This window comes from Phaenicophaeus curvirostris, chromosome 23 (assembly GCF_032191515.1).
Source record: "Phaenicophaeus curvirostris isolate KB17595 chromosome 23, BPBGC_Pcur_1.0, whole genome shotgun sequence".
NCBI lineage: Eukaryota > Metazoa > Chordata > Aves > Cuculiformes > Cuculidae > Phaenicophaeus > Phaenicophaeus curvirostris.
In genome coordinates this window covers 3768042-3788152 of record NC_091414.1, presented here as the reverse complement: position 1 = coordinate 3788152, position 20111 = coordinate 3768042, and the positions used below count along the sequence as shown (strand labels likewise).

The window sequence follows — 20111 nt, the reverse complement described above, 5'->3', positions numbered from 1 at the left end:
CTTCAGGGATGGGGCAGCCACTGCTGCTCTGGGCAACCTGGGCCAGGGCCTCCCTGCTCTCATGATGAAGAAATTCCTCCTTATGTCTAGTCTAAATCTGTCCCTCTCCAGTTTATCCCCATTGTCCCTCATCCTATCACTCCAAGCCTTTGTGAACAGTCCCTCCCCAGCTTCTTGTAGCCCCTTCAGGTACTGGAAGGTTGCTCTAAGGTCTCCTTGGAGCCTTCTCTTCTCCAGGCTGAACAACCCCAACTCTCTCAGCCTGTCCTCATACGGGAGGTGCTCCAGCTCTCAGATCATCCTTATAGCCTCCTCTGGACCCGTTCCAACAGCTCCATCTCCTTCTTATGTTGAGGATTCCAAAACTGGACACAGCACTCCAGATGAGGTCTTACAAGAGAGGAATAGAGAGGCAGAATCCCCTCCATCCCTGCTGCCCACGCTGCTTTGGATGCAGCCCAGGACCCAGTTGGTCCCCTGGGCTGCGAGCGCACGTTGCCAGCTCACGTCGAGCTTCTCATCCACAATGCAGGCGGACGAGCCACCACACAGACCAACAAGCCACTGTGCAGCCAGACGAGCTGCTCTGCAGACGGATAATCCGTTCCAGCATTGTTCCCACGGCCAGGCCAAGCCAGCCCGGGGCAGGAGGGAGGAGCGGGGACACCGGGCACCCCGGCACCCCCAGCCCTGCCTGCCCAGACCTGCTGCTCAGCCCCAGCGCCGCTTCGGGGCAGGCAGTGCTGGGGTTGTGGTGCTGGGGCACACACCCTACCTGCCTTTCCCATCCCTCCTCGCCAACCCTGGGGCACCCAGTGTTAGTGGGGCTGGATGCCGCCCCAAAAATTCCCCCTGGCTCAGCTGCCCACGCTTGTCTGCAGCTGGAGAGCCCAGCCCTGCCATCCCCCCAGTTCTTCTAGCTCCAAACTGCAGCCCCAGACAAGGGGCTGTGCCCCACGGAGGGGGACACAGTGGCCTGAGATCCCCAGGAAAGGAAGGGATGATGTCCTGCTGCTCCATCCTCCCCGATGGCATCACCCATTCTCCCAGATTCCCCTCTCCTGCTCACTGGGAGGACTGGAGTCGCTCAGGACCTCCCACCAGCACCAATGCACGCAGGTACGGGGTTACCAAAACCTCCTGGGGCTCTGGGTATGATGATCACGACACAGATGCCAGAAACAGGAGGAAAAATCCTTTATTGGGTTTCTGTCCCAGTGTGGGGCTTGGCCACCTTGCTGCCAGCTGTGGCCACTTCCCTCTGGTGCCCTGAGGTGCTCCGGGTCCCCCATGGCTCCTGGCAAGGCTTGGATTTGGGGCTGGATGGGACCCCCACACCCAGCCGCCCCCCTCCACCCTGCTCTCTGTCCCCTAGGGAGCAGCCAGAGGGGGTAACTGTGGCCACAGTGGATTCAACCCCTCCCCAGAGCATCCCCTGCCGTGCTGGGGACACGGGGTGGGCTGGGGTGACGTGTCCCACCGTGGTGCCCCTGGGGCAGAGAGGGCAGCCCAGGACAGAGCCACCTTTGCATAGTTATGGTGTGGGCAGGGGCCCTGTGGCTGGAGGGGGGAGGCAGGGGTGGTCTGGAACCAGGTAGGGATGTCGGCACCAGGTAAGGATGTCGGCACCAGGTAAGGATGCCGACACCAGGTAAGGATGCTGGCAGCACTGGCCTCTTCTCTGCCTTCCCTGGGGAGGACGAGGGCAACGTCTCCCCAGCTCGGGGCGTGCAGTGGCTTCAGATCCTGGTGCAGCGGACAGAGAAGAGCAAGTAGCAGAAAGGGCCCCGGGAAGCTTGGCCTTGGGAGGGGTTCAGCCCTGCATTGTCCCCCCAGGGAGGGAGGAGGAGAGGGGGGTGTCCCCGTGCCCACCCCGATGCACCCATGCTGGTGGCAATGCCATGGGGAAGGGTAGGACTCCTATCTGGGAATTAGGGGGCTCTATCACAATTGGGGGGCTCTACTGCAACTGGGGGGCTCTATCACAATTGGGGGGCTCTATCGCAATTGGGGGCCTCTACTGCAATTATGGGGGCACAAGCTTTGTGAAGCCACCCCCCCTTTTTCTAGCTACGTGAACCCCTCCTCGGACACAAGACAGACACCACCTCGCAGAGTTTAATAGGGGCAGCTGGAGCAACAAGTTTCACCCCACGGCACACAGTAAAACCCCCTCCCCTCCCCAAAACAACACACAGAAAGCAGGGGGGGCAGCTGGGAACCCCTCCGACACCCCCACAGCAACACAGAGGCACAGCAAAAGCACACAGCAGGGCCCTAGCTCGGCTCCTCTGGTGGGCACGGAGGGGCTGGGGGGGACTGGGGTGGGCTGGGGAGGGTGGTCGGAGCAGGGGGCTGGGTGCTCCGGCCACAATCTTGAAGGGAAAAGCACCTGAGAGCCCACCAGGAAAAGAGGGGACCCCAAGCTCCCTCCGGGTAAGCCCCAAGGCTGTGGGGAGGCAAAGGAGCAGGGATACAGTGGGAAATTGGGGGTGCTCGGGGTGTGGGGGGGGGCTGCTGGGTGCTCTCTAACTGGGCTCCGCAGCTCCCCTCCTCCCAGAGCAGGAGTGGGGGGCTGCACCCCATTGCATGGCTGGTGGGGGGAGGCAGCCATGCAGAAGAGGCATGGACGAGCCACGGGGCCGTGCATCCCACCAGGGCCTCCGTGCATGAAAGGGGGGTGAGCAGGGACACCCCCTTCCCTTCCACCGCTAACGAGTTCCAGGAAAACAGCAAACCAGCTGGGAACCCCCCCAACTTCATGCAAACCAGGAGAGAGGGACCATGCCATCCCTCTCCGTGGAGGCGCGAGGGAAGGGTTGAGCTCTGGGGGTGCAGAGGGGCAGCCCCCTCCCCATCGCCGCCGACACCTACTGGTTGTCCTCTCTGGCAGCGTGCAAGGAAAGAGAGATGGGGCACGGCCCCTCTGTGTTAGACCTGGTGAGTCATGGAATCATGGAATCATTGAGGTTGGAGAAGACCTCTAAGCTCATCCAGTCCAACCATCAGCCCAGCCCCACCGTGGCTACCAAGCCGTGTCCCAAAGTGCTGCGTCTACACGCTAGTTGAACCCCTCCAGGGATGGAGACTCCACGGCTGCCTGGGCAGCCTCTGCCAGGGCTTCACCACTCTGTCAGTCAAGATATTTTTCCTACTATCCAATCTAAACCTAGCCTGGACCAACTTAATCGTAGAATCATAGAATCCCCAGGTTGGAAAAGACCCATCGGATCATCGAGTCCAACCATTCCCATCAATCACTAACCCACGTCCCTCAGCACCTCGTCCACTTGTCCCCTAAACCCCTCCAGGGAAGGTGACTCAACCCCCTCCCTGGGCAGCCTCGGACACTGCCCAATGACCCTTTCCATTAAATACTTTTTCCTAATGTTCAGTCTGACCCTCCCCTGGTGGAGCTTGAGGCCATTCCCTCTCGTCCTGTCCCCTGTCCCTTGGGAGAAGAGCCCAGCTCCTTCCTCTCCACAAGCTCCTTTCAGGGAGTTGGAGAGAGCAATGAGGTCTCCCCTCAGCCTCCTCTTCTCCAGGCTAAACACCCCCAGCTCTCTCAGCCGCTCCTCTTGTTCTCCAGCCCCCTCACCAGCTTCGTTGCTCTTCTCTGGACTCGCTCCAGAGCCTCAACATCCTTCTTGTGGTGAGGGGCCCAGAACTGAACACAGGATTCGAGGAGCGGTCTCCCCAGGGCCGAGTCCAGAGATGCCACTGCTGGCTCATGTTCAGTCACTGTCAACCAACACCCCCAGGTCCCTCTCCTCCAGGCAGTTTCCAGCCAGACTTCTCCTAGTCTGGAGCTGCTCAGGGTTGTTGTGCCCCACTTGAGGCCACATTCTCTCATCCTATCACTTGTTACTTAGCAGCCCCATGGCATGAGGTGAGGAAAAAGAAAAACAGACCCAGGCTGAATTTGGGGCCCCCGAGCTCCCTACAGGGCTTGGAGCCAGGATCAATCCAGGCAGCAACAGACAGAGGAGGCAGCAGGACAGCCGGACACTGGTGAGGGGACGGACAGGGGAGGACAAGCCTCTCCACCTCCCAAATCCTTCCCCTGCCGAGTGAGGACAGACCGGCACAAACAACCACGAGAGACAACACTCAGCTGCGAGACAAGACACAGCCAGACAGGTCGTGGAGCCCCACGCACCAGGGCTGACCCCAATATTTTGGGTTCAAGGGTGGTTTTGACCCAGCCATGAGCCACTATGGGACCCCCTCCTCCATCCCGGGAGCCTTACAGCGTTTGGTAGGTGCTGTCCTTGGACTTGATGAACTTGATGATGAAGAAGACCACGGCTTGGATGCTGAGCACCAGCACGATGCCGCCGATGAAGCTGGCCGTGTCGAAACCGGGAGGGTGAAATTCGGGGCTGCCTGTCAGCGGGGCGCTGGTGGTCGTGGTCCCTAACGGCAAAGGACAACGGGGGCTGTTGGCATCCCTGGGTACCAAGGAGAGAGGATCCGGGGTCCCCGAAGACCTCGGTGGCTGCGCAAGGAGGATCTGCTGTTTCCCAGCATGGGGCCGGGATGTCCCCATCGATGCGTGGATGCAGGGATGGGCTTGGCCCACGCTGGAGCAGCCAGCACCGTGCAGGAGAGGAGACAGCAGTGAAAAGATCCCAGCGGGATCAATAATTCAGAGGGCTCTGGGCTCCGGTTACCCGCTGTAATTAGCCCAAGCGCTCTCCAGTTCCCGCTTTCTGGAAAAGGCTCCTTGGCCGCTCTCGGCTCCTGCTCCAACCTGGCCAGAGATGACAAGGACGGCAGCAGGGCTGGTTCTCTAGGGTGTTATGACACCCCCAGCCCCATCCTGGGGCAGCACTGGGGGAATGGGGATGAAGCTGTGACCCTGGGGACAGCACTGGCACCTCCTGGGGGGCAGCCGGGGTTGAAGCTCCGTGGATCCAGCCCTGAGGGGGGCTCTGCTCATCCCTCCCCAGGGATGCAGGACACAGAGGGAAGCAGCTCATCCCATCCCACTGGCCCTTGGGGCTCCTGGATGCCCCCATCCCACCACCCCCTGTCCTCCAGCCCCGCTCACTTGGGGAATGCGTCGCTGGCTCCTTGCTATGGGACCGCGGAGGCTCTTCGGTGGGGGACTTGAGGGCTACTGGAGGAAAAAGGGGTGTCAAGGGATGTCGTGGTGCACTCCCACCCCACATCCCTGTCCCAGGGGTGGGATTTCATCCCCACGGCCCCAGCGCCCACAGCGGCGCCGCTGGGTCTGGGGGGCTTTGGGGGTACCCGTTCTCTCTGGGGGTACCTGTTCTCTCCAGGGGAGCGGGGTTACCTCGACACAAGGCGCTGGTGTTGTAGAGCACACAGGTCTCCCGCGCTGTCACCCCTCTCTGCATGCAGCTCCCCATCTCTGCGGGAAGAGGGAGAAGAGTTTTCCTGAGGGGGCACCCGGTGCAGACGATGGCACTGGGGCTGTGGGAACCTGAGGGTCCGGGATGGCAAGGACCTGCTCCATGGATCCCCTGCCTCCCTCTGGTTGGGTGAGATGGATGTCGGCCACAGAAAGCAGCTGGGATCCACCCAAAGGTGCTGAGCCACCAGCACCATCCTGGCAGGGCCACAGACCAGACGCAGGGGCTGGATAGTGGCAAGGAGAACCACCAGCCTTGAGCACCGGGGGCTGTGGGAGCCCCTCACTCACCCCGCACACCTCTGAGACCCTTCCATGTTTGGCTCTGCCCTCCTGACCCCCTCACCTGGCTCCTCGGGGGTCCCGCAGCCCACCCAGACGCAGCCGGTGGCGTTGTGCGAGGCGATGGCAGCCGTGCACGTCTCGCAGGACCTCAGCTCACCGCACTCTCCTGCCAAAGCGAGGGGAAAGGCGTGAGGTCGGGGCGAGCATCCACCCCTTCTGCCCCCCAGGGTTGGGGCTGGACCCCTCTCTCTGCTCCATAGAATCATAGAATGGGTTGGGTTGGAAGGGACTTTAAAGACCATCCAGTTCCTCCATGGAGGAGGAGGATTTGCGGCAGGAGGGATGTAGGCACCTCCTGCAGCACCAAACCAGCTACCAGCCCCATCCCAGCAGGCTGCAGGTGTCTTTGTAGCATCACCAGCTCCCCGGAGAGGGGTCATCCTGCACCCCACAGCTCGCAGCACCCGTGGCCACCTAGGACACGCAGGGCAAGCCCACCCCAGCCCTGGGTCTCTTAGAATCATAAAATCATAGAATCACCAGGTTGGAAAAGACCCCCAGGATCATCGAGTCCAACCATTCCCATCAATCACTAACCCATGTCCCTCAGCGCCTCATCCACTCGTCCCTTAAATCCCTCCAGGGAAGGGGACTTGGTCGAAGTTTAAAGGTGATGAGGCAGCAGCACCAGCTCCCAGCAGCCCAGTCGGGGTTATTTAAGCAGCATCACACCCCTGCCCCCCCAAATCCATCCCACAGGACCCCTCCGCTCCCCATCACCCCAGCAAAGCTGGTGAGTCACTTGGGCGTTCGCGGAGCTGCTCTGCAGCTCTTCCCCCGCACACACACACACACGCACACACGCTCATCATTAATTTACACGATGACTGTCAACCAGGGAGGCTGCGATGGGGAACGGCAACCGGGCCCTACAAGCACCTCGCTGCGTCCCACGCCCGCGTTTGCGCCACCCTGGGAAGGAGCTGGGAGCCAGACCCCACCCTGGGCCAGTTTCCATGCTCCCAGGGGACAATCAGCCCCCCCTTCCAGGGCTCACAGTGAGGGCTTGGGGGGCTGCACCCCTCCGAGCTGGTTCCCCAGGGGCTCTGCCACGCAGGGATCAAGCCAGCCCTATCCTTGACCCCGTTCCCACAGGCTGAGGGCTTCCCACTTCACCACCTCCCTTTGGGGTTCGGCAGCTCCACCCCCCCCCAACCCCAAATTTCAAAGTCCTTTTGGCCACCCAGACTGATAGAAGAGACCCTTTCCCTTCTCTCAGCACAGCAAAAGCAAAGCGAAGGGGGCAACTGGTGGCGTTAAGGTACCAAGTGGGATGCTGCGGACCCGTTGCCATGGTTACGGCGTGGTGGGCACGCTGCTGGTCCCCCCCCCGCCATCTCCAGCATTTACAGAACCAATGGGAAAGTAGGACTTTGTTCGCAAGGGTTCCAGGCAGGTTTGTAATTTAAGTTATTTTTATCGCAGCAAAGCACAGGAACAGACGTTGGAGCCCAACGTTGTCAACTCCCGCTCCTGCCGTCAGGTGTGGGGTGGGAGAGGGAAATCAAGGGGGGCAGCGGGGCCACATCAGGGTAACCCCTTCCCCATGGAAGTTTTGGGTCCCAGTGGGACAAGGGAAGGTGGAAAACTCTCCTGGCAGCACCTGGGGGATGGGAGAAGGGGAGCAGAAGGAAGCTTGGGGTTTGCATAATTGATGCCCGGAGTTGCGGGCACCCCAGGCAGGAGGAGGAGGGCTCCGCTCCCCGCTTCCCCCCACATGGAAACCGCCACGAACCACGAGGTCCCCCCAGAGCTTCGGAGAGGAGGACGGACCCTGCGCCCCACTCGTCCCGCAGCAGCGCAGGGCAGCCCTCCTTGTTCTGGGGGGGCTGGGAGCAAGGATAGAACCCCCTCTCCCCCTAAATTGGGGTCAAGAGAGGGAACTGGGGGGTCTCATCAGGGCGGGGGGCTGGGAGCAGAGCCCCCTCTCCCCCTAAATTGGGGTCAACTGAGGGAATGGGGGGTCCCATCGGGGTGAGGAGCTGGGAGCAGGAGCAGAGCCCCCTCTCCCCTTAAATTGGGGTCAATTCAGGGAATGAGGGGGTCCCACTGGGGCGGGGGGCCGGGAGCAGAGCCCCTTCTCTCCCTAAATTGGGGTCAAGCGATGGAATTGGGGGTCTTATTCGGGGTGGAGAGCTGGGAGCAGGAGCAGAGCCCTCTGTCCCCCCAAACCGAGGGGATGGGGGGGGGTCCCATCCCGGGTTCCGCGGGGGCTGGGGGCACCGGCACCCCTGTGAAAAGAAAGATCACCCCTAAAAGTTCATCAGCCCCAAAGCTCGAACTCCCTTCGCAACCCCCCTTCGGGGTGCCCCCCTCCCCTTCCAGCCCGGTCCGTACCTGCGCGGGTGTGCGCGGAGCCGAGCGCGCAGGGGAGCGCGCAGAGGAGCGCGCAGAGCAGCGCGCAGCGCAGCGCCGGGGCCATGGCCCGGCCCGGGAGGGGTGCTGGGCTCTAGCCAGGCTCGGCTCAGCCCGGTTCGGCCCCGTCCCGGTCCCGGTGGGAGCTGCCGAGCTCCCGGGAGAACCGAGCGGAGCTGCGGGAACGGGAGGCGGCACCGGCGGGGCGGGGAGGGGGGGGGGCGGCTCCGCCTCGTCCCGCCCCGCCTCGGGGGGGCAAGAATGGGGGGGGGGGGAGGGAGTTGAGAGGGAGGGGGAGCCCCCACACCCCACACCCCATCCCACAGCCCGCGGTCCTGCTGCTGAGCCCGAGGGAAAGGAGGGGATGGAGTGGTGTCAGGGGGTGGGGAGCGCTGGGTGCTGCTGCGCCCCAGAACCCTGGGCACTGCACCCCAAACCCTGAACACGCTGCACGCCAGCACCCTGAACATGCTGCACCCCAGAACCCTGAATATCCTGCACCCCAGAACCCTGAATATCCTGCACCCCGAACATCCTGCACCCCAGAACCCTGGGCACTGGATCCCAGAGCCCTGAACACACTGCACCCCAGAGCCCTGAACACGCTGCACCCCAGCACTCTGAACATACTGCACCCCAAAACCCTGGGCACTGCATCCCAGAACTCTGAACGCGCTGCACCCCAGCACTGTGAGAACTGCACCCCAGCACCCTGAACATTCTGCACCCTAGAACCCTGAACACGCTGCACCTCAAAACCCTGGGCACTGCACCCCAGCACCCTGAACACGCTGCATCCCAGAACCCTGAACACGCTGCACCCCAGAACCCTGAACACGCTGCACCTCGGCACCCTGTGCACTGCACACACTGCACATCCTGAACATCCTGCACACCCTGAACACCCTGAACACCGTGAACACCCTAAACACCCTGAGCACCCTGCACGGCGCTGGCTGCCCGTGCTTTGCACGCCCCGCCTCCTCGCAGCCGCTGCTCCCCTAGCCCGGTGCCCGGGGCACCGCGATCCCCCCGGGGCTGAGGCGTGGCGGCGGCGTTCAGCACCAAGAACAGCTCCCGCTGGGCCGAGCCGAACCCGAGCGGAGCCGAACCCGAGCCGAGAGGAGACGAACCCGAGCCGAGAGGAGCCGAACCCGAGCCGAGAGGAGCCGAGCCCGAGCCGAGAGGAGCCGAACGCGAGCCGAGCCCGAGCCGAGCGGAGACGAACCTGAGCCGAGAGGAGCCGAGCCCTAGCCGAGCGGAGCCGAACTCGAGACGAGCCCTTCTTGCCCCTGGCCGGGCTCCGAGCTGGGGGGGGGCGGGGGGTTGCAGCCCCCCCGGGCACCCCGGGACCCTCCAGTGCTGGCCAAGCTCGCCCCCCGGCGGGGTCAGGTTGCCTGGGAAGGTGTGAAATGACCGTGCTTCGAGGAACCGGCGCGGGGGGGGGTGTCCCGGCAGGGTCCCGGGGGTGCACCCCCCCCCCATCCCCCCCACTTCCATTAGTGTCGGGCTTCCCGGTTCTCTCGGTGGTGAATTATTCAGCCCGGGCTGTGCGGGGGTGGGGGGGACACCCAGCATCATCCCAACCCCCAGCCCCAATTCCTCTGGGGATGCGTCGACCCCTCACCCCCAAATCCCTGCAATGGGGAGGGGGCTGTACATTGGGAGCACCCCCCAACCCCCAAATCCCTGCAATGGGGGGGGTCAAGCCAGGATTCCAGGCTGTGAGGGCGAGCAGCACCCCCCCCATCCCCAAATCCCTACAATGAGGGGGGCTGCGCACCCCAGGCTGGACAGAGGAGCACCCAGCATCGCCCCCCATCTCCTTTGAGCCTGCCCCCCCCCCCGCAAATCCCTGCAGTGTCCCCCCCAGCATCCCCCTCCTCTGCATCAGAGCCTTGCAAAGCTTCTCAAGGACGTGGTGAGGGGAACCCGGGCTGGGGGGGTGCTGGGGGCGGCGTGGGCCGGGCTGGGGGGGTGGTTCTGAGCGTGTGTAAGGTTGGGGGGGGCGGGGGGGGGGTCTGTTTTTTTATGAATGGGCCGCTCCATCCCCCGTGTGATCGCGGGGCCGGGCGCTGATTGGCTCCGTCGAGCCACGGACGTCACCGCGGGGAGAGGGGGCTGAGGTGGGGGGACACACAGTGAGTCACCCCCCCCCTCCACACACACACATACACCCCCAGAAACGCCCCCACCCCCATCAGGGCTCGGGCGCTATAACTCGGAGGAGCCCATGGCAGAGGGACCCCCGCCCGGAGGCTCAGGAGGTGAGTGGGGGGGACGGGGGGGGCAGGGACATCGGGGAGGGGGACATGGATACCTGGAGGGGGCACATACCTCAGGGAAGGGGACATCGACACTGGGGAGGGGGACGTGGGCACCTGGGGGGCACCTATATCAGGGATGGGGACAGGGACACTGGGGAGGGGGACATGGGTACCTGGGGGGGCACCTATATCAGGGATGGGGACATGGGCACCTAGGAGTGGGGGACAGGGACGCAGGCGCAGGGGACGTGGGCACCTGGGGGGGCACATACATCAGGGAAGGGGACATCGACACTGGGGAGGGGGGACAGGGTTGCTGGAGAAGGGGACATGGATACCTGGGGGGGCACATATATCAGGGATGGGGACACGGACACTGGGGAGGGGGGACAGGGACATCGGGGAGGGGGACATGGATACCTGGAGGGGGCACATACCTCAGGGAAGGGGACATCGACACTGGGGAGGGGGGACAGGGACACTGGGGAAGGGGACATGGGTACCTAGGGGGCACACACATCAGGGATGGGGACATGGGCACCTAGGAGGGGGGGACAGGGATACTGGCGCAGGGGACGTGGGCACCTAGTGGGGGGCACATACATCAGAGAAGGGGACACGGGCACAGGGGAGGGGGGACAGGGACATCGGGGAGGGGGACATGGGCACCTGGAGGGGGCACATAGCTCAGGGAAGGGGGCATCGACACTGGGGAGGGGGGACATGGGTACCTGGGGGGGACACATATATCAGGGATGGGGGCACCTGGGGGGGCACATATGTCAGGGATGGGGACAGGGACATCGGGGAGGGGGGGCAGGGACACGGGGGAGGGGGACATGGGCACCTGGGGGGGCAGATACGTCAGGGAAGGGGATCATGGGCACTAGGAAAGGGGGGACAGGGACACCGGGTGGGGGACAGGGACACTGGAGATTGGGACATGGGTACCTGGAGGGGCACATCCAACAAGGAAAGGGACATGGACACAGGGGAGGGGGACATGGATACTTGGGGTGGGGGACATATACGTGTGGGGGGTATGGGCGATGAGGGGACATAGACACCGATGAGGGGCACCTGGAGAGGGGGATAGGGACACTGGGGACAGGGACACAGACACCTAGGGGACACACACAGATCCCAGGGATGGGGATATAGACATTGTTGGGGGGAGAACATGGATATAGGAGGGGGACATGGACACTGGGGTGGGGGCACGGCTACCTGGAGAGGACACACGGACACCCAAGGGGACACACGGACACTCAGTGGGGACACATGGACACCCAGGGTGACACACGGACACCGGGGGAGGTCACCAGGTGGGGGGGTGATCCCACAGCGCTATGGGAAGGGGGGGCGAGGGGCAGCAGTGCCTGCGGAGGCGCAGACCCCCAAGGCCAAGGGGGGGATGTCCTGGTTTCGGGGTGCATGGAGGGGCTGGGGGGAAGGGGGGCTCTCTCCTCACCAGGGTGGCCCCTTCACCTGCTGCTTGGGGTCAAAGTGTTGCCCCAAAACCCTTCCAGGAAAAAACCTCCGTGGATTAATAGCTTCCCCTCAACACGTGCTGCTCTGCTCCCATCCCAGAGACAATTTTGGGGAGTGTCAGGGGTGTCCCTGGCTGGGTGGCACAGGGACAGCTCGCGAAGGTCGATGTGTTGCTGTTGGCCCTGGCAGGTCAGCCTCCACCACCATGATGGAGGAAGAGCCCCCCAGCTCCAGCGAAGGCCACCAGGGCTGGTTCTCGGCCGGGAACAGCAGCGACAGCTCCTTGGACCTGGAATCCGTGGTGCGACCCCTCGCCTTGAACCCATGGGATGTCATCCTCTGCATCTCTGGGACCATCATCTCCTGCGAGAACGCCATCGTGGTGGTGGTCATCTTCTACAGCCCAGCTTTCCGGGCTCCTGCGTTCCTCCTCATCGGCAGCTTGGCCATGGCTGATCTCCTGGCTGGTTTGGGGTTGATCCTCCACTTTGCCTTCGTCTACTTCGTCCCGTCGGAGGCCGTCAGCCTGCTCACGGTGGGGCTCCTGGTCGCCTCCTTCACTGCCAGCGTCAGCAGCTTGCTGACCATCACCATCGATCGCTACCTATCCCTCTACAACGCCCTCACCTATTACTCGGAGAGGACGGTCACCAGGACTTACATCATGTTGATCCTCACCTGGGGAGGCTCCATCTGCTCCGGGCTCCTGCCCGTCATGGGTTGGAACTGCCTGAAGGAGCCCTCCGCCTGCAGCATCGTCAAGCCCTTGATGAAGAACCACCTCATCATCCTCTCGGTCTCCTTCTTCATGGTCTTTGCGGTGATGCTCCAGCTCTACGTGCAGATCTGTAAGATCATCTGCCGGCACGCCCACCAGATCGCCATCCAGAGACATTTCCTGGCCACTTCCCACTACGTCACCACTCGGAAAGGCATCGCCACCTTGGCCGTCATCCTGGGCACCTTCGCTTCGTGCTGGTTGCCCTTCGCCGTCTACTGCCTGCTGGGGGATGACAGCTCCCCGGTCCTCTACACCTACCTCACCCTTCTCCCCGCCACCTACAACTCCATGCTCAACCCCATCATTTACGCCTTCCGCAACCAGGAGATCCAGAAGGTGCTGTGGGCCGCCTGCTGCGGCTGCTTCTCCTCCACCCTGCCCTTCCGCTCCCGCTCGCCCAGCGACGTCTGACGTGTCCCCCCCCTTCCCCACTTACCGATTGTGGAGGGGCTGGGGGGCTGTTGTCCTCCCCTCCCAGTTTTCATTCCCAAAGAACCAGGAGCTCTCAGCATCAAGCAGCTCTTGCCAGCCCCGTCCTTCTGGGCACAACCCCTTCTCTTCCTCTATTTTTCCACTTTTTCGCTTTACAGGAGAGAAAAACATATTTTTTATCCATGCTATAATCTATATTTGCGTGTGCACGCGAGAGAGAGAGGGGGGAGATCCTCATATTTTCGTTAAAACTCTTTACGATGCTTTATTTTTTTAAAGGGGGGGGGGGGGTCGATACTGGACACGTTCGCTCCCCTATTGCTTTTCTTACAGCCTCGTTATTTACCTCAGAGAGTTAAAATATATTTTGTACGTTTGGGGAAGGGGGAGGAGGAGAGATTCGCTTGCTGGAGGAGGAGGAGGAGGGACTCAAACCCACCACCCCCTTTCTCCCATCCATCCATCCATCCATCCATCCATCCATCCATCCATCCATCCATCCACCCACCCACCCACCCATCCATTTATTTATTATTGTTTAATTATTTAAGATGACTTCACTGCTGCTCTCCCAGCGCTGGGGCTTGCTGCCCTCTAGTGCTCGCTGCCTCTGGGCTGCCGCAGGCTCCACACCCCCAAACCGAGAGGATTTGGGGTCCCCTGGGTGCTGCCCCCCCCCCCTTACAGCACCCAGGTTTGCCCCCCCCTCCACCAAAGCCTTTCTTTGCACAGGGGCTGGATTTGCACATTTGGGGTGGGATGGATGGGAAGGGGACCCCTTGGTGGGGTTTTTTTTGGGGGGGTGGGTGATGCTGCTTGTTTACAACCATGGTGGGGGGAATAAAAGTAATTTGTGATATAAGGTGCGGGTGTTTGATGCTGGGATGGGGACAGGGTGGCATCTCCGGGGTGGGTGAGGGAGGCTGAGGTTCCCGTGCCATCGCAGGACCTTCTCCCCACGCTGATTCCTCGCGCCTGGTTAAGAAATCCCAAGCGACAGCACAGCCCCCACCCATCAGATCCTGTTAGCAGGATGGAGCCCCCGGGGGGAGCCGCACGGGGGCCCTGGACAGCTGCATCCGCAGAGGGGGCCAGCGCCCAGCGGGCAGAGGAGCTGCAGCCACCACCTCTGCAAGACCCTGGTGCTACCATCTCCATCATTTCAAGACCTGGTGTTGCCACCTCCATCATTTCAAGACCCTGATGCTGCCACCTCCATCATTTCAAGACCCTGGTGCTTCATTTCAAGATCCTGGTGCTGCTACCTCTATAATTTCAAGACCCTGGCACTACCATCTCCATCATTTCAAGACCTGGTGTTGCCACCTCCGTCCTTTCAAGACCCTGGTGTTGCCACCTCCATCATTTCAAGATCCTGATGCTGCCAGCTCTATAATTTCAAGACCCTGGTGCTACCACTTCCATCAATTCAAGACCCTGGTGGTGCCACCTCCATCATTTCAAGACCCTGGTGCTGCCACCTCTATAATTTCAAGACCCTGGTGGTGCCACCTCCATCATTTCAAGACCCTGGTGCTGCCACCTCCATCATTTCAAGACCCTGGTGCTGCCACCTCCATCATTTCAAGACCCTGGTGTTGCCACCTCCATCATTTCAAGATCCTGATGCTGCCAGCTCTATAATTTCAAGACCCTGGTGCTACCACTTCCATCAATTCAAGACCCTGGTGGTGCCACCTCCATCATTTCAAGACCCTGGTGCTACCACCTCTATAATTTCAAGACCCTGGTGGTGCCACCTCCATCATTTCAAGACCCTGGTGCTGCCACTTCAACCACTGCAAGACCCTGGTGCTGCCACCAACACCATTTCAAGACCCTGGTGCTGCCACCTCCATCAATTCAAGACCCTGGTGGTGCCACCTCCATCATTTCAAGACTCTGGTGGTGCCACCTCCATCATTTCAAGACCCTGGTGCTGCCACCTCTATAATTTCAAGACACTGGTGGTGCCACCTCCATCATTTCAAGACCTGGTGCTGCCACCTCCATCATTTCAAGACCCTGGTGCTGCCACTTCAACCACTGCAAGATCCTGGTGCTGCCACCAACACCATTTCAAGACCCTGGTGCTGCCACCTCCATCATTTCCAGATTGTGGTGCTGCCACCTCCACCACTACAAGCCCCGAGTGCTGGGTGCGCCCCAGCCCCCTCCTGGTGCGGGCGGCTCATCCCAGGACCCCTGCCCCGAGGTGTCCATCGTGCTCCATCCACCACTCAGACTGGGTCTGGGCTGCCCATCACTGCTACCCACGCTCTTTGCAGGCGGCGCTCGTCGCGGGGAGGGCAGGGTTAATGCCAGCACAGCTAATTAGGGCAGCTCATCCCCTCCGGTTGCAGGACTCTGCGCCCCAAGAGCCCCCCGTGCCCCTGCCCACCCCGGTCAAGGAGCAGCAGGTTTCTTAGAGGCATTTGTGCATCTACAAACGTGCTGGGACGTGGCAGAGCCCGGGGCAGAGGAGCAGCCGGAGCGCGATGCGGGTGGTGCAGGATGCGTGCCGGCCCTCCAAGCTCGGCTTCACCTTGGGCTTGGGGACCTGGTGGCAGCCCCGAGGCTTGGTGCTGTTTATTGCAAAGGAAATCAAGATTTCCTTCCGCTTCTCGGCCGAGCCGAGTGCTAGAAATGCTTTCTGGCAGCAACAAGAGGGGACACGAGGCTGAAGGACCCGCAGACCAACGTTTTCTGTTCTCCAGAGGCTGGAATCAGCGCTGGGAATGGGGCTGGGGAATTTGCAGCCCCCTTTGTCCCTCCTGTCACCTGCTCTCCAGAGGCTGCGGATGGAATTGGAGAATTTGGGGATCCCCTCGTCCACATTGAGGTTAAACCAGAGGGAAAGGAGCAAAGCTGAGGGACTGAGAAACCCGCAGTGCCCCAGGGCTGAGCTGAGGACCCTCCATCCCTCAGCCTGGGGAGAATTCCTGAGCCCACCTCCCCCCGGCAGCGAAGAATCCTGTGATTCCCAGCCCGGCTTTGTTCCCGGGCAGTTTATTCCTGGTTGCTCTTATGTCAACATCATACGACAGCTTAAATAGCTTTTCTCTCCCTCGTGCTTCCCCTGCTGTTCTCTTCAGAGGGAGCAGCCGCAGCCCCTTGGCTTCTCCAAAGCCAGCTGGTCCCTCCTGCTCCCTGTCACCTCCCTGGGGACAGGGACACGAGGTGACACAGCAGAGGTTGCTGGCATGACAGCAGCACCACGAGGGGCTCCTGGCAGGAGCTGGTGGGCTTCCCAAATTCATCTCGGGGTGGGAACCACGAGGTCAGGAGCTGGGATGAAGCTATCGAAAGCCACCGCAACCCTGCAGCATCACCCCCCGTCAGGCCAAGGGGCTGCCAGTGCCTCGTTCCCCCAACCCCAGCTGGTCAATCAGGAGCCCTCATCTCCAAACGGGTCCCCCCCAGGAGATGCCACCTCAAGCCCTGTCCCCCTGCTGCCATCAGACACCGTGGTGGCCCTCGCTGTCGCTTCCCAGCTGGGAAACGCACCCTTCAGCTCCTACCTGGGTCCGATACCCTCCTGCCACAATAGATGAGGAAATCTGAGGCTGAATGTGAGGATGGAGGAAGACGAGCCCCCTGCCAAGGCGCTGGTTGCTCTCCTGGCGCACCGAGCCCGGGGATGTTCTGCTTCTCCAGGCCTTCAGGGAACGGAGCCGGCAGCGTCGAGCGAGGAGACGAAGAGCCCACAGCAGGGCCCAGCCTGCTGCCTTGTTTTGGCGGAGAAAGATGCAGAAAGCAGAGTAGAAAAAACACTCGAATCCACCCAAGAAGGTGCCTGAGCGCCGAGCAGCCTCCCCCACGCTGCTGATGTGTGGGAGAAGCTCGGAGAGGGACCAATGGCCCAGCTTGGGGGTTAAAATACGAGCCAAGAGGCTGGGAGCAGGGGAAAGGTGTGGGCACGCCATCCCCCCAGCTGTGCTCGCACATCTGGCAGGGCCAGCCCTCCCCAGCGAGGGGCTGCGGGAAGGTTTTAGAATCATAGAATTATAGAATCACCAGGTTGGAAAAGACCCACCGCATCATCGAGTCCAACCATTCCCATCAATCACTAACCCATGTCCCTCAGCATCTCGTCCACCCGGCCCTTAAACCCCTCCAGGGAAGGGGACTCAACCACCTCCCTGGGCAGCCTCGGACACTGCCCAATGACCCTTTCCGTGAAAAATTTTTTCCTAACGTCCAGCCTGACCCTCCCCTGGTGGAGCTTGAGGCCATTCCCTCTCGTCCTGTCCCCTGTCCCTTGGGAGAAGAGCCCAGCTCCCTCCTCTCCACAACCTGCTTTCAGGGAGTTGGAGAGAGCAATGAGGTCTCCCCTCAGCCTCCTCTTCTCCAGGCTAAACACCCCCAGCTCTCTCAGCTTCTCCTCGTAAGACTTGTTCTCCAGGTCTCTCACCAGCTTCGCCGCTGCTGGGCTCGGCTCCGGCTCCGAGCATCTGCCCTTTGCCACCTCGCCGGGGGCAGTGGTGCCAGGCTAGGGCTTCGGTGCCTGCCACCTCCCCAAGCCCAGGTGCCAAAGCTACGGGGGCTCTGGCAGGACTGGAGCAGGGAGGGAGGTTGCTGCTACCCCAAAACCTACTGCCAGCAGCCCAGACCCCGGCTGCTCTGCTTGGGGCAGAGCTGAGAGCTGCTCATCGGCCACAGCGCAGCAGGATTGACTGGGGTGCCCGTGATGGGTCATAGAATCATGGAACGGGTTGAGTTGGAAGGGACATCAAAGCCCATCCAGTTCCACCCACCTCCCACTGGATCAGGGGCTCCAAGCCCCATCCAACCTGGCCTTGAGCCCCTCCAGGGCTGGGGCAGCCACCCCTGCTCTGGGCAACCTGTTCCAGGGCCTCCCCACCCTCACAGCAAAACATTTCTTCCTAAGATCTCATCTCCATCTCCCCTCTTGCAGCTGAAAACCATTCCCCTTGTCCTATCCCTTATCCAGAGCCCCTCCCCAGCTTTCCTGGAGCCCCTTTCAGCACTGGAAGCTTCTCTAAGCTCTCCCCGCAGCCTCCTCTTCTCCAGGCTGGGTTGGAGCATGAGCCCTGATGTTTCCTCTGAGCCACCACAGGCTGGGAACCCTTGGACCGTGGGGAGCGCTGAGCAGCTCTGGTTATTGGCCTGGGTTCCATTTAAATGAGAAACCTCAGCCCTGGCTTGGGGGATTTTGTTTCCTTGGAAGCGGGAGCAGGCAGGAAATGAAGAAAACGCAGCCCTGCTCGTAAGCGTTTTACCAAATGCCGAAGGCAGTGGGAGGCATTTCCCGGTGCGGCTGGGGCTGTGGAGCATCATCTCCAGCCACCGCTGGAGCTGCGGCTCCAGGAGGCACCAGTTGGTGCTTCCCAGGGAGGAAAGTGCTGCTCAGGGTGGGAGACAGGGAACAGCAGGGAGGAAAGATCTCTCTCTAACACCTAGCAGCCTCCCATTTTGGAACTGTTGGAACGCATCCAGAGAAGCCTACAAAGATGATCTGAGGGCTGAAGCACCTTTGCTAGGAGGACAGGCTGAGAGAGTTGGGGTTGTGCAGCCTGGAGAAGGCTCCAGGGAGACCTTAGAGCAGCTTCCAGCGCTGAAAGGGGCTCCAGGAAAGCTGCGGAGGGGGTCTGGGTCAGAGAGGGCAGGGATAGGATGAGGGGGGATGGTTTTAAATTGGAAAGGGGAAGATTTAGATTAGATGTTGGGAAGAAATTCTTCACCATGACAGTGGGGAGGCCCTGGAACAGGGTGCCCAGAGCAGGGGTGGCTGCCCCATCCCTGGAGGTGTTCAAGGCTGGGTTGGATGGCGCTTGGAGCCCCTGATTTAGTGGGAGGTGGGTGGAACTGGATGGGTTTTGATGTCCCTTCCAACCCAAACTGTTCCATCCTTCTATTCCGATGCAGAAGGCGGCTTCGTGCCATGAGCCCAAGCCGCCCAGCTGGGCTGCAGCAGCTCTGTGGTGGCAGCACCCTCTCTGCTCCCCATCGAGCAGCTTGCAAGGACCAGACTTGGGCCTGCTTGGCTCCGGGCTGGGGCTTTGTCTGAATCGCCCTGGCCTGGAGACGGCGACGGGGAGCGTCATCCAGCCTCGGGCGCAGCCCCAGCTCAGCGCCGGCTGCCTTTAAACCCTCCCCGTGCAGGCGCTGGCCTTTGCGGGAGCGGATGAGCCCAGGCGCAGAGCTGCTGCCCTGCCAGACTGCAGAAACTTGAGCTCCAAATACATAATTCCTCTGGCACCCCGTGGTTATTTGTGAGCTGCTGTGAGCAGATGGAAGAGTTACAGATAAAGCCATCCGCAGCACGGGAGCCCGATTGCCTTCCCCACACAACCGCGTAGGCAACAGCAAAGGCAAGGGAGGAGGGAAGGGAGAGGAGGGGAAGAAAAAAAAGGAGAAAAAAAAAAAAGAGGAGGCAGAAAGAGAGCGAGAAAGGAGTCAGCCATTTCTACAGGGGCTGAGCTGCCATCTCGGCACACCTACGTGCAAGAAACGGGGACTCTCTGCTGGCAGCGGGCCCTTCGCGGGGAGTTGGAAGAGGGTTGTGCTCTCCCACCAGCCGTGGCTGCTTGGCGCAGGGAGGCAGCGCGAGTCGGGGGTGACATTGGCAAAGCCGAGCGCTGCCACACACTGGGAGCGCAGGCTGTTAACGCTGATCGGAGCTGGCAGCGCCTGCACTCGCTTCGGTCCCAGAGGGGGAATTAAGGGAGAGAAGCTGACGTCAGTGGTGGAAAGGACACGCAGCCCACTCGTCCAAGGCAGCCCGCAGCATCTTCTGGGTGTTGCTAACACCACCTTGAAGGAGAAAATTAAATAGGTCTTTGGAGACAGGGGCTCCTGTGAAGCCGGAGCCCGGCCAGCTGTGATCCGGTGCCGAGCCCCGTGGAAGAGACAGACAGGCAAACACATCAAAGGCTGGGGCCAAGGCCAGAGTGCCAAGGCACAGCAGAGCCCCAGAGACTCTCCCCCAGCTGCAGCAGCTCCTCCATGAAACACTGCTGCTCACAGAAAGGGCTCGGGCTCCGAGAGCACCGGCAAACGCTTCATCTCGCTGCTGGGCTCGTCCTCCGGCACTGAG

General features: G+C 61.5%; 2 protein-coding genes across 4 annotated transcripts; one reads left to right on the top strand and one right to left on the bottom strand.

Moving 5' to 3' along the window:
* Window positions 1-1210: 1210 nt before the first annotated feature.
* On the bottom strand, window positions 1211-8278 carry CD164L2 (CD164 molecule like 2). 3 transcript variants are annotated; one of them, XM_069875143.1, is made up of 6 exons: window positions 8063-8278; window positions 5727-5831; window positions 5303-5380; window positions 5054-5122; window positions 4251-4416; window positions 1211-1746 (listed from the first exon to the last, which is right to left on the bottom strand). In XM_069875143.1, the coding sequence occupies exons 1-6, from the start codon at window positions 8145-8147 to the stop codon at window positions 1740-1742; spliced, it is 510 nt and encodes a 169-aa protein (XP_069731244.1). In that variant the 5' UTR covers window positions 8148-8278; the 3' UTR covers window positions 1211-1739. The 3 variants fall into 3 exon arrangements, with proteins under 3 accessions (XP_069731244.1, XP_069731241.1, XP_069731242.1); XM_069875140.1 differs by lacking the exon at window positions 1211-1746 and adding an exon at window positions 2652-2886; XM_069875141.1 differs by lacking the exon at window positions 1211-1746 and adding an exon at window positions 2652-2886 and having other exon boundaries at window positions 5054-5119.
* Window positions 8279-10184: 1906 nt separating this feature from the next.
* Window positions 10185-13111, top strand: GPR3 (G protein-coupled receptor 3). Its single transcript, XM_069875147.1, has 2 exons — window positions 10185-10347; window positions 12028-13111. Exon 2 carries the CDS (start codon window positions 12044-12046, stop codon window positions 13028-13030), a length of 987 nt encoding a protein of 328 aa, XP_069731248.1. The 5' UTR covers window positions 10185-10347; window positions 12028-12043; the 3' UTR covers window positions 13031-13111.
* The last annotated feature ends 7000 nt before the right edge of the window (window positions 13112-20111 follow it).